The 15,665-nt window shown below is 35.5% G+C and overlaps 1 protein-coding gene across 1 annotated transcript in view; it reads left to right on the top strand.

Annotated features, from left to right (window-relative positions):
* The first annotated feature begins 44 nt into the window (after nucleotides 1–44).
* Nucleotides 45–15,665, top strand: part of LOC306858044 (receptor tyrosine-protein kinase erbB-2-like) — a 34,059-nt gene continuing 18,438 nt past the window's right edge. Inside the window, exons 1-11 of the mRNA XM_079398404.1 lie at nucleotides 45–316; nucleotides 11,394–11,545; nucleotides 11,960–12,149; nucleotides 13,034–13,162; nucleotides 13,250–13,321; nucleotides 13,715–13,830; nucleotides 13,923–14,064; nucleotides 14,176–14,304; nucleotides 14,495–14,621; nucleotides 15,073–15,146; nucleotides 15,317–15,407. Of these exons, the coding sequence (XP_079254530.1) occupies nucleotides 238–316; nucleotides 11,394–11,545; nucleotides 11,960–12,149; nucleotides 13,034–13,162; nucleotides 13,250–13,321; nucleotides 13,715–13,830; nucleotides 13,923–14,064; nucleotides 14,176–14,304; nucleotides 14,495–14,621; nucleotides 15,073–15,146; nucleotides 15,317–15,407 (1,301 nt within the window). The 5' untranslated portion in view covers nucleotides 45–237. The remainder of the gene's footprint in view (nucleotides 317–11,393; nucleotides 11,546–11,959; nucleotides 12,150–13,033; nucleotides 13,163–13,249; nucleotides 13,322–13,714; nucleotides 13,831–13,922; nucleotides 14,065–14,175; nucleotides 14,305–14,494; nucleotides 14,622–15,072; nucleotides 15,147–15,316; nucleotides 15,408–15,665) is intronic.

The raw sequence follows: 15,665 nt of genomic DNA, 5'->3' as shown, positions 1-15,665 counted from the left end.
ACAACCACACACACACACACACACACACACATACGCACACAACCACACACACACAGACAGACTGACTGGAGAGTAAGGCGCACTCGCTCATGCCAGGAAGTTGTTGGTATTCGGGAAATAACAAAGAGACGAAAACAGGTATATTAAACGCATTGAAACTACACGAGGGGGATCCGTGTAACGTGTACGGGATCCGGGTATGAGCTGGAGGACCATTAACTAATGGAGGACTAATCGATGGAGGTAGACAGAAGTTTTGGGCTCGTCTGGGTCCTGCTGCTGCTGTTGGGTATTACAGGCGCTACAGGGAGAGAAGGTGGGTCATCTCCACACATTCCCACATTATCCCCAAATATATTACATACTACGTTTATGTAAAGTGACGGAGCAGATAAAGAGTTTAACACAAACAACAGCAGCTGAACACATTCTTGTGTAGAAACTGTGCAATTAAAACCTCATTTATTTACTCGGCTAAAGTCGACATGCGCGCGGGGCCCAAGGCATTTTTACGCGACTGCTCGAGCGTTTGGTTTTGCCGTCTGAAATGTAGATGAAGTGTGGAATATGAGATTTCGTAAAAAGTTGTTTTGGTATAGTAAACAGCTTTACCATTTTAGCCTGTATTCGTGTACCTAATTTAGACTAATATATAAAGCGAATAAGTTCAGAAAATCCCGTCGGGGTGTTTTTTTCTCACACTGTTGGCGCATTAGTCGTAGGTGAAGTATGCCACATAAACTTGATTTGCAACTTCTGCATGATAATAGCGTTGAAACCCGACAGCCCAGAGTTCAGGAGTTTAATGGGCACAGCTCCTGATATCTTGGGATCAAACCAATACATAAAAAAGAGACAGAGTTTTTAAATTTAATATTAATGACACCAAAATGTGATCCAAAATGTAACACCACAACTGTAATAATGTGCAATCATACAATAACATTTAACTGGGTCATGATCACAGAACAGCAACAACAACATGATAATGACTATGATGCACGTTATTATTTAAAAAAAAGTTCATAATAAAATAGCACGAATTGGGTCATGAATACAAGACAACATCAACAACATGATAGTGATGATGATGATAATGATAATATTAATAACAGTAAGTATTCACATGGGACTATAAGTTAAAGAATTACATGATGCTACCATGGCACATGCTCAAAAACAGTAGGCCTATAATAAAACATGTTATTATTTTAGTACCATATCCAAAACATCATAGTACCATAGTAATAATATTGTGTGATTATTATATATAATATATGGCAGACACATCAGTATGTAATACAGTGCACTCAGCGACGTCACAGATTTACAAAACTGTGTACAAAATTGAATTGCTGTTATATTCCGGGTTAAGCTTTTTTTTATTTATTCATTGCTTAACACAAAAATGTCATTCACGATAATTAGTTTTTTGTTCAGATTTACACATTGACTTTCTTTTCACTCTTCTGTGTGTACAAGTACATGCACTTATAAGAATTCCTGTTCTTAGAAAATCAAACACTTCTTCCTGCTCCCTGAAGTTATTCCAAAGGTCATTTGTTTTAAAGTTCTGTGTAACTGTCAGTTTCTTATTACACACGTAGCAAAACGAATGTGCGTGTGTGTGAATTTTTGATGTTTTCATGTTCCGAAAATATTTTCAGCAAACTGTTTGTTGTCTTAAGCATTTATGATGCGCTCAGATTGTCAACAGCCTGGAGAAGCATTCAGTCTTGTTGACAAGCAGAATCCATAAACAAAGGCATTGAGACATTTCCATGGGACATTGTTGACATGAGACCTATATAATGTGACTGCATCTCCCGTTCTCAAAACTAATCAAGATCAGTCCCTGTCAATATTGCCATCTGATTCTGCATATGCATACATGTTGTGTGTCCAAATAGTAAACTAGCAGTCAGTTCATTGCTGTGCTCGGTGGGCTTGTCTTTGTTATCAGTGGGTGCGGGTGTGCAAAGCTGTCTTAGATATGCTTTACATGTTTCATTGTTGAGTGTTTGGGAGCTGGTAATGGTGGCTTTTAGCTATGCTGTTAGCTGAAAGTGTCACCACACGTTTGCTGGTCCTCAATCTCACATGCAGTATGGACATTTAGTAACAGAGTAGAGGCCTATGCACACCAAATATAACAACTATAACTATACAATTTTAAGAACCGTTCTAATTCTTTAAGAAAAGAGACGTCCACACCACAGTTATAACGATAACAATTCTTTAACATTCTTGGTGTGAACAGGCTTTAACAGTCAGATTTGTAACTCATCAGAACTAGGAGGAACTTTGGTTGCCTATGTTTTGATATAACACCAGTGTGTGATGTTTCTGTTGACTTTTGTTACAGGTTGCAATAAATCTAAGACTTATTTGTAAAGTGATGAGAGTGGAAAAGTGTATAGCCCACCAAGGGGTCCTTAGCAAACTTTCAAGGGGGCCTTAAAGGGTTACTCCGTCCCAAAATAAAAATTTTGTCATTAATCACTTACTCCCATGTTGTTCCAAACCCGTAAAAACTTTGTTCATCTTCGGAACACAATTTAAGATATTTTGGATGAAAATCAGGAGGCTTGTGACTTTCCCATTGACTGCCAAGTAAATAACACTTTCAAGGCCCCGAAAAGTATGAAAGACATCATCAAAATAGTCCATCTGCCATCAGTGGTTCAATCTGAATGTTATGAAGCGATGAGAAAACTTTTTGTACGCAAAGAAAATAAGAATTTCGACTTTATTCAACAATACTCTCCTCCGCGTCTCATCCGCGTCACTGTAGCACAATTTTGGTGAATATCCGCTGGACGCAAACTGTGTACGCTGTTCTGTGTCAGCTGCGTCACACGGATGTGTTTTCTACGTTTATATATGTTTTGATTTGAACGAAAACAGCGTATCCGTATGGTGCGGCTGACACAGAACAGCATACACAGTTTGCGTCCAGCGGATACTCTCCAAAATGGCGCTACGGAGGAGACGAATTGTTGAATAAAGTCGTAATTTTTATTTTCTTTGCGTACAAAAAGTATTCTCGTCTTGTCTCGTCGGATGAGAATCAGTGGTATAGCCAGTATGGTTCACTGACTAGGCAAAGATGGAACATTTTTTTTATGTTATTGATTTTCTTCATTAGTTTGTCTTGTGATTTTATCCAGAGGCAACACTGCTTTAATAAACTTATAGAAGTGTTTCATGCATATTAAAGGGTAAATTCATCCACAAATTATTTACTCTGAGCTAGTGCTGTCAAAATTAGTGCATTAACGCATGCAATTAATCTTTCCAGTTTAACGGCATTAAAAATATTTAACAGAGTTAAGGGGCAGAGCTAGGGTTGGCCACCCCACTCACAACTGCTGCTTCTGTCACTTTTTTCTTGACAAGAATTGTGTTTATTTAGACGCAGAATGCCTTTACAACCACATCAAATGGAAGACTTTTCAGATGCATATTCCAACTTCGCCAGGCGTTAGTCAAACAAACATGGAAAAGATGAGATGTTGTCAGGCTAAATGTCAGTAAATATGAATTTTCCTGTCCTGTCAGCCATTATACTGTGCTCGTAGCGCATGCTCTTCAATTGCACACACAAATTCGGCAGCACATGTATACCATTACATATTAATACGCAACAGAAACTATGAGCATGAAATGTTGTATTTTTGTCATCAGTTAAGTCATGAAGTTATCACAAAGGCGATTAAAGCCTTAAAACTGTGCTTTTATGTAAATATTTGTTATATATAAGTCAGATTTAAGAACATTTCTCTGAAATGCAGTGGTTTTCCAAACTGTCCTGAAGCACCCCAGCACTGTCTCCCTCATCTAACATACCCGATTCAGCTCGTCAGCTCATTAGTAAAGACTGTAAGACCTGAAGTGGTTCAAAAAAGGTAAAGAGTTGTGAGAAAATATGATGCTTGTCAGATCCGCATCATGTTCAGCAGCGGCAGCTCTTAAAGTAATAGCAGCAAGAAATCCCTAATAATCCAGCTGCTGAAATGTCTGTTAATCAAAGAACAGAAGAAAAAAAGAGGAAATCAATTACTTTTTATAATGTTGGGTGGGATTAATCACAATTAAATGGGCGTTATTTATAATTTATTTTTATTTTTATTTTTTATCGATTGACAGCACTACTCTGAACCCATTTGACTTTTTGTCTTCTGTGGAACAGAAAAGAAGATGATTAGCAGAATGTTCTTCAAAAATGACAAAAAGCACCATAAAAGTGTCCAGATCTGGAGTGTCCAGATCATTATTGTAGGATGCTGAAAATTAGAACTAAATTAAAACTATGAAGTCTTTTTTCCCAATACGTTTGAATTGTGATGTTACCTATACAGATCAAATACAAAAGTACAAAATCTCCATTAGACTATAATTGTCTGTCCACCATCACAGTACATTTTTTATGTTTTTACATTCACAGGTCACTATGGTCTCTATACCCATAAATATAAATATTGAATGTTGCTAAATATTTGGACTTTAAAGAGCTTGAACATTAAAGCGTCAAATGGCATAACTGCAATTGTTATAGTTATGGTGTGAACACTGGAGGAACATTTTCATAATTCCTAGAACTATTAGCGGAAGTTCCCACTTTTTGGTGTGTTCACACCACAGGAACTAGGAACGTAGGCTATTTAGTTCTAGGAACTCTGTTTGGGGGAACTAATTTAGCTCCTACTTCAGAGTAGTTCTGTTCTATAGGAACTACCAGTGACGCAAGTGTATGCAGATTGGCCAAGCGCATACGAAACACTGGCTACGTGGCATTTTTAAAAAGCCAGGTAAAAATATTTACTCCATGAGCATGGAAAACAGCGATAACGGCATTTACTTGTTGTCCGCAGTGTTGTGTTCTTTTCTCAGCCTCTGCAAGTTGTCATAGGAGATTTAGTCACGATTTACACGCTCTTTTAATCACATAAATTGTGCATTTACATTCCATCTCTGTTATCACGAAACCCACGACACACATATTTTTGATGTATTTACATTCACAGCTTCATGCGACTATGGTCTCTGTAGAAGCTCTAAACCTGTAACTAGATAAATATTGAACTTTACAAAAATCCCTTTACCAAAAGGATTTTACTGTCCAAACTGAACAGCGTAATATAGCATTGGCAATATCAAAACCCCATAAGAAAAAATCTAGATAATCAAGTCAAACACATTAATGCACTTGTCGACTGTGGTGCAAGGCTGCAGGTGGCTGTTGTTGTGTTTGGTTACCTGCAGGAAGGTTTCTATATGTTAAGTATGTGCAAGGTCATTCTTCCGTCAGGATTGCTTGCATGCATTAGGCCAGCATATGCATGTGTGCATCCCATCAGTATTTAGGTATGCATGTAGCAGTGTGTCAAAACGGAGTAATACACGCTTCACAAACACAAAGACACAAGGTCTGGTCCAAATCCTGTTCTTCCTGTCGGTTGAGTAATTCTTGTTTGTTGTGTGACTATGTGCAAGAGAGCAAGAATAGAATTTGCACTGATATGTTTTGTAAAAAGCCGAGAATGAAGATGAGAATTATGAAATTCAAGTATTTTTATGCACTATATTTGTGACTACCACAATTTTGATTTTGTCATTGAATTCAATATCATTCTATGCACTTAAACGTTCCCTTTAGTTGAGTGTTCTTGTCATTGCTGTGTTTGTTTTATTGATTTTAATGCACTGTCTAGTGCATTAAGCAGTATTTGAGGTCGGTGACCAAAGGACACGAGCAAAGTAATAACTCCCCTTAGAGACCCTGTTCCTGTGGCCATCATAAGGGACGTGTTTTGGACAAGCTTTGGTGTTTCTCTTATTATAGCCGAGGTCAGGGGCTGGTTGGCAGCAGTTGAACTTTGGTTGCCGTAAACGTTCAGCTTGTACTCTGTTGTTTGTGGTGTTGTTGTCTGTGAGGTCAGTCTCCGTGGCAGAAGCAGTTAACAGAAGTTGTTGTTTAACAGCAGTTAACGCTAGTGAAGTACACACTCCACTTCCTGTCTGGCGGCACACCAAGAGTAGGTGTGGTGAATTTGCTCACTGCACAGGTAAAGAGCACTGATTTATATTCAATCTGTCTCTCCTGTGCTGTGCCTTGTGACACAACAAGTTTCCAGTGACAAAAGGAATGTGTCTACACTGGTGTGTGGGCGATGGTCTCTTGTTTTACTACTACACACATAGGAATCTATGAAATCCTTTTTATTTTTTCCCCATATTTTTTTATTTTTTTTCCAATTTCCTTTTATTTTTATTTTTTTTTTGCTCTACAACATGAAATATTAATACTGTAATTTTATACTGAAACAAAGTTATTATTATTACTTTTTTTGTTTTCATTTCTCTGAATTCTGTTTTTGTCTAATTTATTGAAATGATAAAACGTATAAAATTTAGCAGCAGTTTATTAAAAGTTTAACAAAAATAACTTTTAGGGCCCTAAGAAATCTGTTTCATTGTATCCAAATTCTGTGTTTTGAGTTAATAGTGAATTTTGAATTTTAATCATCAAAAAGCATGCCAACTGAATGCATAAATCTGAAATAATTTAATAATTTATATAATAATAGGGTCTTATGAGTTCTTTTCATTTTTAAGCAACTCTGTGTGGTCTATTTGAATTTGTCTGGACTTTTGATTTAATACAAATGTATTATCAGTTGAAGACTCAGTACTTATCAGTATTCATAGTGAAGTCTTTTAAGTATTTGATGATAGATTTTATCAAATGAAACTCTTAAAATGCTTAAGAATTGACTCTCAGAGCAGCTGTGGGGAAGTTGTTCATGTTTTCACATTCTCAGACTGAAAACACCTAGAGCGTCATGTGTTCTTAAGCACCTGTAGTAGATGAAAACGCACCACTCATTCACACAGAGCAAACAGACGTATTTTAATATATTTTTTGTGGTATTTACAGAGGCTAGTTCATATTGCGATTTGATTAAGTGTACAGCCCTGCTTTTATTTATCCAAATTTAGCCAACCTCTGTGACATTCTGCGCCAGAATCAAAATATTTTAAATGGAGTTTGACTGATATTTTATAGGAGTACCTTAATTAACTGAACTGTGCATGTACGGCACATGATGTGTGTCATTGTTGATATCAGTCATACTGAAAGTTCAGTGCAGATTTGTATATGTGCCGTCTTCAAATTTCCTTGAACAGACAGGTTTTTCGTTTAAAGATACACTAATCTGCAATCTAAAACCTTTCAGTTAACACAAAGGATGATTGACAAGGACAGGCTTTCGACCAAGCCAAGCTCAAGTCTCATTTTATTAATAGTTTCTGTATTTTGAAGGTTAGTTTTATGACCCTGTTGCAGGACAGTTCATTTTATTTGTAAAAAAAATACTATATTGATTTCCTTTATTCTTAAAGCATCAAAGAAAATATATGTGTGTGTACTTGAATCAATGAGATTATTTTATGTAGGGCTGCAAGATTAATCAGAATAAAACTGAAATCATAATATCAAGTGGAATGATCAAATTTAATATATATTTGCTGTGTCTTTCAAAGTGTAGCGCAGCACAATATTCTTTTACACACGAGCAGCTCATGATGCAGTTTTCAGAGTCTCAGAGTGACTCGTATCACAGTAAATGCTGAACTCATCTTTATACCTGGTCTTGAGTTTGGGTCACTTATAACATGTATTTGGGAACGCAACTTAAACTTGTATTGAGAAGCACCTTCTTTAAGCTTTAAGCTATGCGGTTTTTAACCAAAATAACAGTTTGATGGGTTTACCTTTGAAAATTATTTGGTAACACTTTATTTTAGGATCTCTTAACTAATTGCTTATTAGCGTACATATTACTAGACTTTTAGCCATTTATTAGTACTAATTAAGCACATATTAATGCCTTATCTACATACCTAATCCTACCCAATACCTAAACTTAACAACTACCTTATTAACTATTAATAAGCAGCAAATTAGGAATTTATTGAGGGAAAAGTCATAGTTAATAGTGAATAAGTGTTTCCTATTCTAAAGTGTAACCAATGATTTCAGCTATAAATTGTAATTTTACAGCTATAAATATTAGTATTACAGTTTTACTGTAAAATAATTATTATGTTATGTTTCTGAAATAGTTGATTTTTTATTTTACATTGAAATATTACCATAGTAAAATTTTTTAAAATATTTTTATTAAATAATAATAATATAGTCCCCCCCCCAGATTGTGCAGCCCTAATTTTATCTGTAATACTATTTACTTATAAAAATAGTTTATTTATTATAAGTCAGCTGAGGAGAATTCATTCACTTACTAAAAACACTGAACAACTTTAAAGCAATTTTGTTTTTGAGTAGTTAACTTGTTAGTTATAAGTTATTAGTAAGTAGTACAGTTTTGTTGATTTGGTGTTTTATGTTGTCTTGTCCCTCTATTTGTTGGTTATTGTTAAGAATGTCCATGCAGAAGTCCACTGAAACAATTTCTCTATGCGGATAAATAAACAATAATACTACTATTTTTCATCAGACAAGCAGCACCAATAAAATAACCAAATATCAGCCAGTTTAATGGCCTGGGTAACATATTGATTTAAACAACTGCATAGAACTATTAAGCAAACTCAGAGGTACTCAATGTGTGTGTGTGTGTGTGTGTGTGTGTAAACCTGTTGGTTTGGATGTCATTGGCAATACATTGAGGTGTAAAACAACTGCATTTTAGCCAGTCTGAATCAGGTTTGAGTAGGAGTTAAAAAAGGATAATGTAGAAACAGAAGTACAATGAGACAGAAAGAGAAAGAGGAAGGGCCCACAGAGACGTGGACTAATAAAGTTGTTTTCTATTCAAGACCACCAGCCGCCCCTCACACACTCATGCACACAGATGAGGAATAGTTAGGATGATGAAAGAGGATCAACGGAACTTGGAAAGGAAGTGTGAACTGGAGAAAACAGTGACTTATTATTAAGTCCCCATCAGCATGCATACATGTCACTTCTGCACAAAAACAGCTCTTTCAATAATGCTTCAACACGTTAAAACAATAGCATATCCAGAAAAACAAAATCACCCTTATTTAAAAATTCTCATCACCGTAGCTTTGACATTTCAACTCTGTGTAATAATGTGTACAGATTTATGAATTATGTACAGGACAACCTGGAATTCACTGACTTTAGTTTAAATGTTATCAAAAAATAAATCAATAGACTAATGAACCTATAGAGAGAAGTTTTTAATCATTTTGGTTTACAGTCCAGTACAGTCAGATGTTACCCAGTACACAGAATCTACAGTGACCTTACAGGAAATCATCTGTGAATGAAGGCAACGACTGGCCAAATATCTCTACGCACATGCACAAATCTCAATACAGCACTGCACATGCACACACTCTGTCATGACATGGATGCTCAGAGAGAGTGCCAAACACATATATTTACAGTATCCTGCACAGAGTAGCAGTGTGATAAAGCGAAGACAGGAGGACAGTAGGTGTATTTTCTGCTATAAGTCAAATCAATACATTTGATATTAATACTTAATAGGCAGTACTCTGAGTTTGGTTTCCATTCTTTTATTTTATAGAACATAAGGGGCCAGTTTTACTAACAGCTTGTGCCAGCACAAACCGTCTTTTGGTGTTAATATAGTACTGTCAGGATTTACTAAAGACAGTGGGAAATTAGCACCGAAAAGGCATGGACACAGTTATTTTTGCGCCTGACCTTATTGAATATTCATGAAGGAGTTTCCCCTTCAGATTCAAAATTTATGGGAGGAGAGTATTCAAATGAATCACGCAACACGATTTACTAACGTTTACGCTTGTCAAATTACTGGTATTCGCGCCATTATTTAATGCCCAAAAAAGCATGTCTTAAAGCAGGTGGTAATTTGTGCTGCTCTTGGTGGAATGCGCTGGTCATTATGGAAATGAGAGGTTGTGTTTGTGTTCTTTAATGTGCACCTTGTCAGTAAATCACCCGCAGAATTTTCCCTTCCCATTTGCGTTTTTATGGAACAAATGAATGAACAAATTTAAACAAATGAATTCATTTCAACATAATCTCATGACAATCTGTAACTTATTTTACATTTTTGCAAATTCATTTGCAGGATGAATTTGTACAAATTAATCTCTTCACATAGGGTTGAGTTTAGCATGGCAGCTTCTTGCTTACTTCGTTTCCATACAAATCACATTGTAAAAATTCATATGAAATAGCAGTTATGTTTTCTTGTAAGATCAGGTTGGTTCATTTGTCGATAATGCTTTCTGTTTCCATTAAGAGCCATGGTACATTCTTACAGTTGAAGTCAAAACTTTACATACACCTTTCAGAATCTTCAAAATGTTAATTATTTTACCAAAATAAGAGGGATCATACAAAATGCATGTTATTGTTTATTTTGTACTGACCTGAATAAGATATTTCACATAAAAGATGTGGAAAAAGCTCACTGATGCTCCAGAAGGAAAAACCATGCATTAAGAGCCGGGGCGTGAAAACTTTTTGAATTTGAAGATCAAGGTAAATTTAACTTAATTTGTCTACTGGAAAACATGTAAGTTCACCCCCCGGCTCTTAATGTATGGTTTTTCCTTCTGGAGCATCAGTGAGCATTTGAACTTTCTGTAATAGTTGCATATGAGTCCCTCAGTCGTCCTCATTTTTATAAATTCAACTATTATTTTCTCTTGTGGACTATATGTACACATCTTTTATGTGAAATATCTTATTCAGGTCAGTACAAAATAAACAATTATACATAAAATACATAACATGCATTTTGTATGATCCCTCTTATTTTGGTAAAATAATTAACATTTTGAAGATTCTGAAAGGTGTATGTAAAGTTTTGACTTCAACTGTACACAATTTAACCAAAAATGTCAGTGAAAAATGTTCAAGGACATGTTATTTGTCAAATACCTATGAGACGATTTCATAAATTAATGGGTTATTTCAAAAAGCAGTTTGAAAGTAGATTTTAAGTTTGCCAGGTGCAAATTTTAAAGGCACATAATTTTCCAGTAATCAGTTATTAAAAGATTTATTTAGCATGGAGCAAGTTGCCTCATGAGGGCCAATATACTGAGCTCACAATCAAATCACTGCCTGTTTTGTCTGGGAAATGGGCTGTAACTAACAGTTATTTTAATTTTCATCAAATTAATAATCAAATATTTATATGTTCAAATCGGTAACTGAAAACATTTGTGTAATGTTGCTTCCGCACTGCTAGATGTCAGTATGTCCAAGATGCCTTCCATATAGGCCAGTGTGACAATAACAAAAATTAATGAGTGCATCTTATCTGGGAAAGAAAAATAATCCATATAATTTTATACAGCCCTGCTGATGTGTGCATCTTTGTTTTATTTTTCAGTATGTCTCGGGACCGATATGAAGTTGGCTTTACCCTCCAGTCTTGAGAATCATTATGAAATGCTCAGGCTGCTGTACACGGGCTGCCAGGTGGTTCACGGTAACCTGGAGATCACACACCTGCAGGGAAATCCAGATCTCTCCTTCCTGCAGGTACGGGTATCTCTACAGTGCTTTTTATTACACAGCTGATGCATATTGGGGCACAACCCTTTCTACATTCCTGTTCATTTCCTTTGCCACCGTGTAAATAATCACATATAATAATATAATTAATAATGTGTATGTGCCTGAGATTGACCGTAGCATCCGAAAATCTACAATACTGTTTTATATAGATGCTTTAATTTGCACAGGCATAATTATTTTAAAAAGCTTAGAGGGTTGTGCATTACATGAATCACCCATTTTAACATGATACTTCAAATAAAACCTAAAAAAAAAAAACGAATAAACTTAATCGGAATAATAGAATTGCTATTTATTTAAGATACTCACTTACAATGAGTCTCAATGTCAATCAAATTTGAAAATGAAAAGATGTGCTTGTGTTTTGTTTGTCTGTAGGAGATTGTGGAGGTTCAGGGGTATGTGCTGATAGCTCACGTCTCAGTGCGTTTGGTTCCTCTGGACAATCTGCGGATAATACGAGGCAGTCAGCTTTATAACTCCAGCTACGCTCTCGCTGTACATAACAACATCCACCACAGTCAGACAGAACTTGGCCTGAGAGAACTACACCTTAGGAGTCTTACAGGTAAGGAGTGTGGGTCAAATAAATGATATTTATTTAAATTTATAGGCCTATAAGTTTATATTCGCTCTGTAAATGAATACAATTTTATAAGTCATGAAAATTTCAATTGTGAATATACATTTTTATGCTCAGCTCTAAAACATTGAGTACTTGTGCATTGAGAAAATCAAGCTCAAATGATACCATCAAATTGTCTGTAGAGAGTAAATGCTAATGTGATTCACTGGGTGACAAATGTTAGGTAATAACTATTTCCTACAGAACACAAAGTGGTCATTCTCCAGGGGTCTTAGAATGTATTTAATTACTGGAAGTGTTTTGTCTTATGAGAAATATTAGTACTCTAATAAGTGTAATTGAACAAATTAATGAAATGAATAAATGCATTGCATTGATTGTTATTTTAAAATCTTCTGCTGTCAGCACAATAAAAAAAAATGCCTTATCCGGTAATGACAAAAATAACAATTTATATTAAAAACTCATAGAATGTCATGACATTTCTAATGCAGATATTCTCAAATTGTCTGTAAGATCTTGATGCAAAATGGTCCATTGTCTTTTGTTAATGATGTAGCGATACATGAAGAACTGCTCACAAAGTAACATTCAAATCAAGCAATTTTATTTTGGTCAAAACAGTGAATTTGCATGACCCAGTTGACCCTGATTTGAAATCTACGATGGGAATTTGTTCCTCCTCACTCAAAACTTCCTATTGCACATCTTCCAATTGAAATGACTAGATTTAAAATGTGAAATTTCGCAAAGCAATTATAAATGTGAATTATGCTCAGCTAAAAAATATTTCATTGAAATATTGAAATTGCTCTTAGTCTAGGAAGTGGAACCCTGTGAGTAAAATTATTGCTTACTTTTCACAGAAATCTTGCTTGGAGGGGTTTATATTAGGGGAAATCCTCAACTGTGCTTTCCTCAGAAAATTAACTGGGAAGACGCTGTAACTAAAGTTGAAAACAAACTGCTGCACCTGCAAGACATCCCAAAGAACTGTGAGTTAACTTCTAGAGAAATACCATCATACATCAGACTGTTTAATGCGTCACTGTTATTTCTCAATAATACTTATCTTTTTTCAGGTTCTCAATGTTCTTCAGCTTGTCCTTCAGATGGTGGATGTTGGGGAGAAACAAGTCAGGACTGCCAAACATGTGAGCGTCACTGAAATATTGGCCTGTTTTTTGGGGGTTGATAAAAAACTGCTTACAATCATGTCCCAGAATGCTTATATTATATTTATATTTATGCAGTATATTACATAATCATATAATTTTGTTATCAATGTCATTTCTTATTAGTTAATGGGCATTTTTGGTGCTTCATGGGGAAATTTATATCTGTTTTGACTACTGTGTTACTTTTTTTGACAGTATTAAATCTTGTTTAGACGAGAGAACATTTCTGATCAGTTCAATGCCACATCTCCTATCAGGGATTAAATAGAGGCAATTTGACCATATTAATTATGTAATTATTTGTGTTTGGTCGTGAAACGTAATGAAATTCCTCTTTTGAGACAATTACATGTACATCTTTCTCTACAGTGACCTTTGTGCGTTGCTCATCTGGCTGTTTGCGCTGTAAGGGTCTGAAACCCAACGACTGCTGTCATGTGCAGTGTGCTGCTGGGTGCACAGGGCCAAAAGACACAGACTGTCTGGTAAAAATATCATAATTATTGCATTATATTATTCACATGTAACTGAAATGAAATAATATCTGTTTTGTCCCATTTTGTTATTGCATCTTTAGGCCTGTCGTCACTTCAATGACAGTGGCACATGTAAAGACAACTGCCCCCCACCCAACATCTACGACCCCAACACCTTTCAGTCCAAACCCAACAAGGACAAAAAGTTCAACTTTGGAGCCACATGTGTTAAACAGTGTCCCCGTATGTCAAGCTTTTAACTTACTAACAAAATGTCGTGCTGTATGTCCACAGGCCTTGATTTTGGTTTTCTCTGTCTGTGTATGATATATGTTGTACTTTCTACGTCTTTAGATAACTATTTGGCAATGGAAGTGGCATGTACAATGGTCTGTCCCAAAGCGAACAAGGAAGTCATTATAGTTGAGCCAGATGGTAAAGAATCACAGAAATGTGAGAAGTGTGAAGGAGAGTGTCCAAAAGGTGTGTGCATATGCTTCTACATGATGGTTCAAGCTGCAATTTAAAGTGTTATTGAGTTCCAAAAGGTTTGAATAGGCATTTCATAACAGTTGATGTATATTATATATATCTTTGCATATACTCTATATGTTAGCATCATTTCTCCTATTTTTATCTTATTATATTAATTTACATATGTGATGTCTGTTAGTGTGCTATGGACTAGGAATGGGAAACCTTCAAGGGGTGTCAGTGGTGGATGCCACCAACATTGGCATGTTTGTTGGCTGTGAGAAAATCTACGGCAGTTTGGCTTTTCTTTCAGACTCCTTCAAAGTGTAAGCAAGGATAGATGTTCACCTAAAAATTCCAATACTGGTTCTCATGTTGCCTTTCTTCTTGCTTCTGTGGAACACAAAAGGAATATATTAAGAACATTTAGCTACACAAAAAGTATTATAAAAGTGATCATGTGATTGAGTAACTGGCCTAATCAGCAGATCAATCCCATTGCACACCATCTATTGTCATCCTGAAATGCCTGAACCAAAGTGATCAAAATGCGAAACAGTGCTTTATATTTGCAAATATTTGATGCAATATTCTTTTTTTTACCTTTTGTGTTTCACAGATGAAATAAAGTGATATAGGTTTGCAATGACATGAGGGTGAATAACTAGCTGACATTAAATGATTTCTTCTAATCTAAATATTTCTGTCCATGACTGTGGTATTGTTATACCTATTGTTACACTTAATGTTTTAAAATCTCTTGTGTTGTTAATACAGAAATGCAGCTACCAATTCATCTGGACTGCAGTTGAGTGACCTGGAAATGTTAAAGACAATAGAAGAAATCACAGGTGAAGATCACAGTTCATATGGACTCACATCATAAAGATTATAAAGGAAATACAAGTCTATACCATAGGTCCAATGTCTGAACTAAAATCTATATAACAACGCTACTAGTTGTACCAGTCAATCATTAAATGAAATTTCCATTTGTAATAACATTATGTTTTTATTTTAGGATATCTGTACATAGATGCATGGCCAGATTATTTGGTTGATCTGAATGTTTTTGAGAACTTGAAGGTGATCAGAGGAAGAATGCTTTACAAGTAAGTATATGTTTGTCTGTTTTTGGTTCTTACTGGAAATGTATCTCTTCTTTTGCTTTTTGTTCCTTATTTCCTGTTTCCTAATTTTGTCTTTAAAAACATGTGATTTGCTAGACTATTTACCCACTTTTCTTGTTTGTCTAATGTCTAGTTAGACACATCAAACCTGCAGTTTCCTGTTAGTTGTAAAGGTTAATGATTATCCTATACACCTGCCTCATGTTACATCAGTTTTCTTTGCTTTTATTGCTTCAAGTC

The sequence above is a fragment of the Barbus barbus genome (assembly GCF_936440315.1).
Source record: "Barbus barbus genome assembly, chromosome: 38".
Taxonomy (NCBI): Eukaryota; Metazoa; Chordata; class Actinopteri; order Cypriniformes; family Cyprinidae; genus Barbus; species Barbus barbus.
Note: the sequence above shows the minus strand (reverse complement) of the source record. Positions and strands in the feature narration are given on the sequence as shown.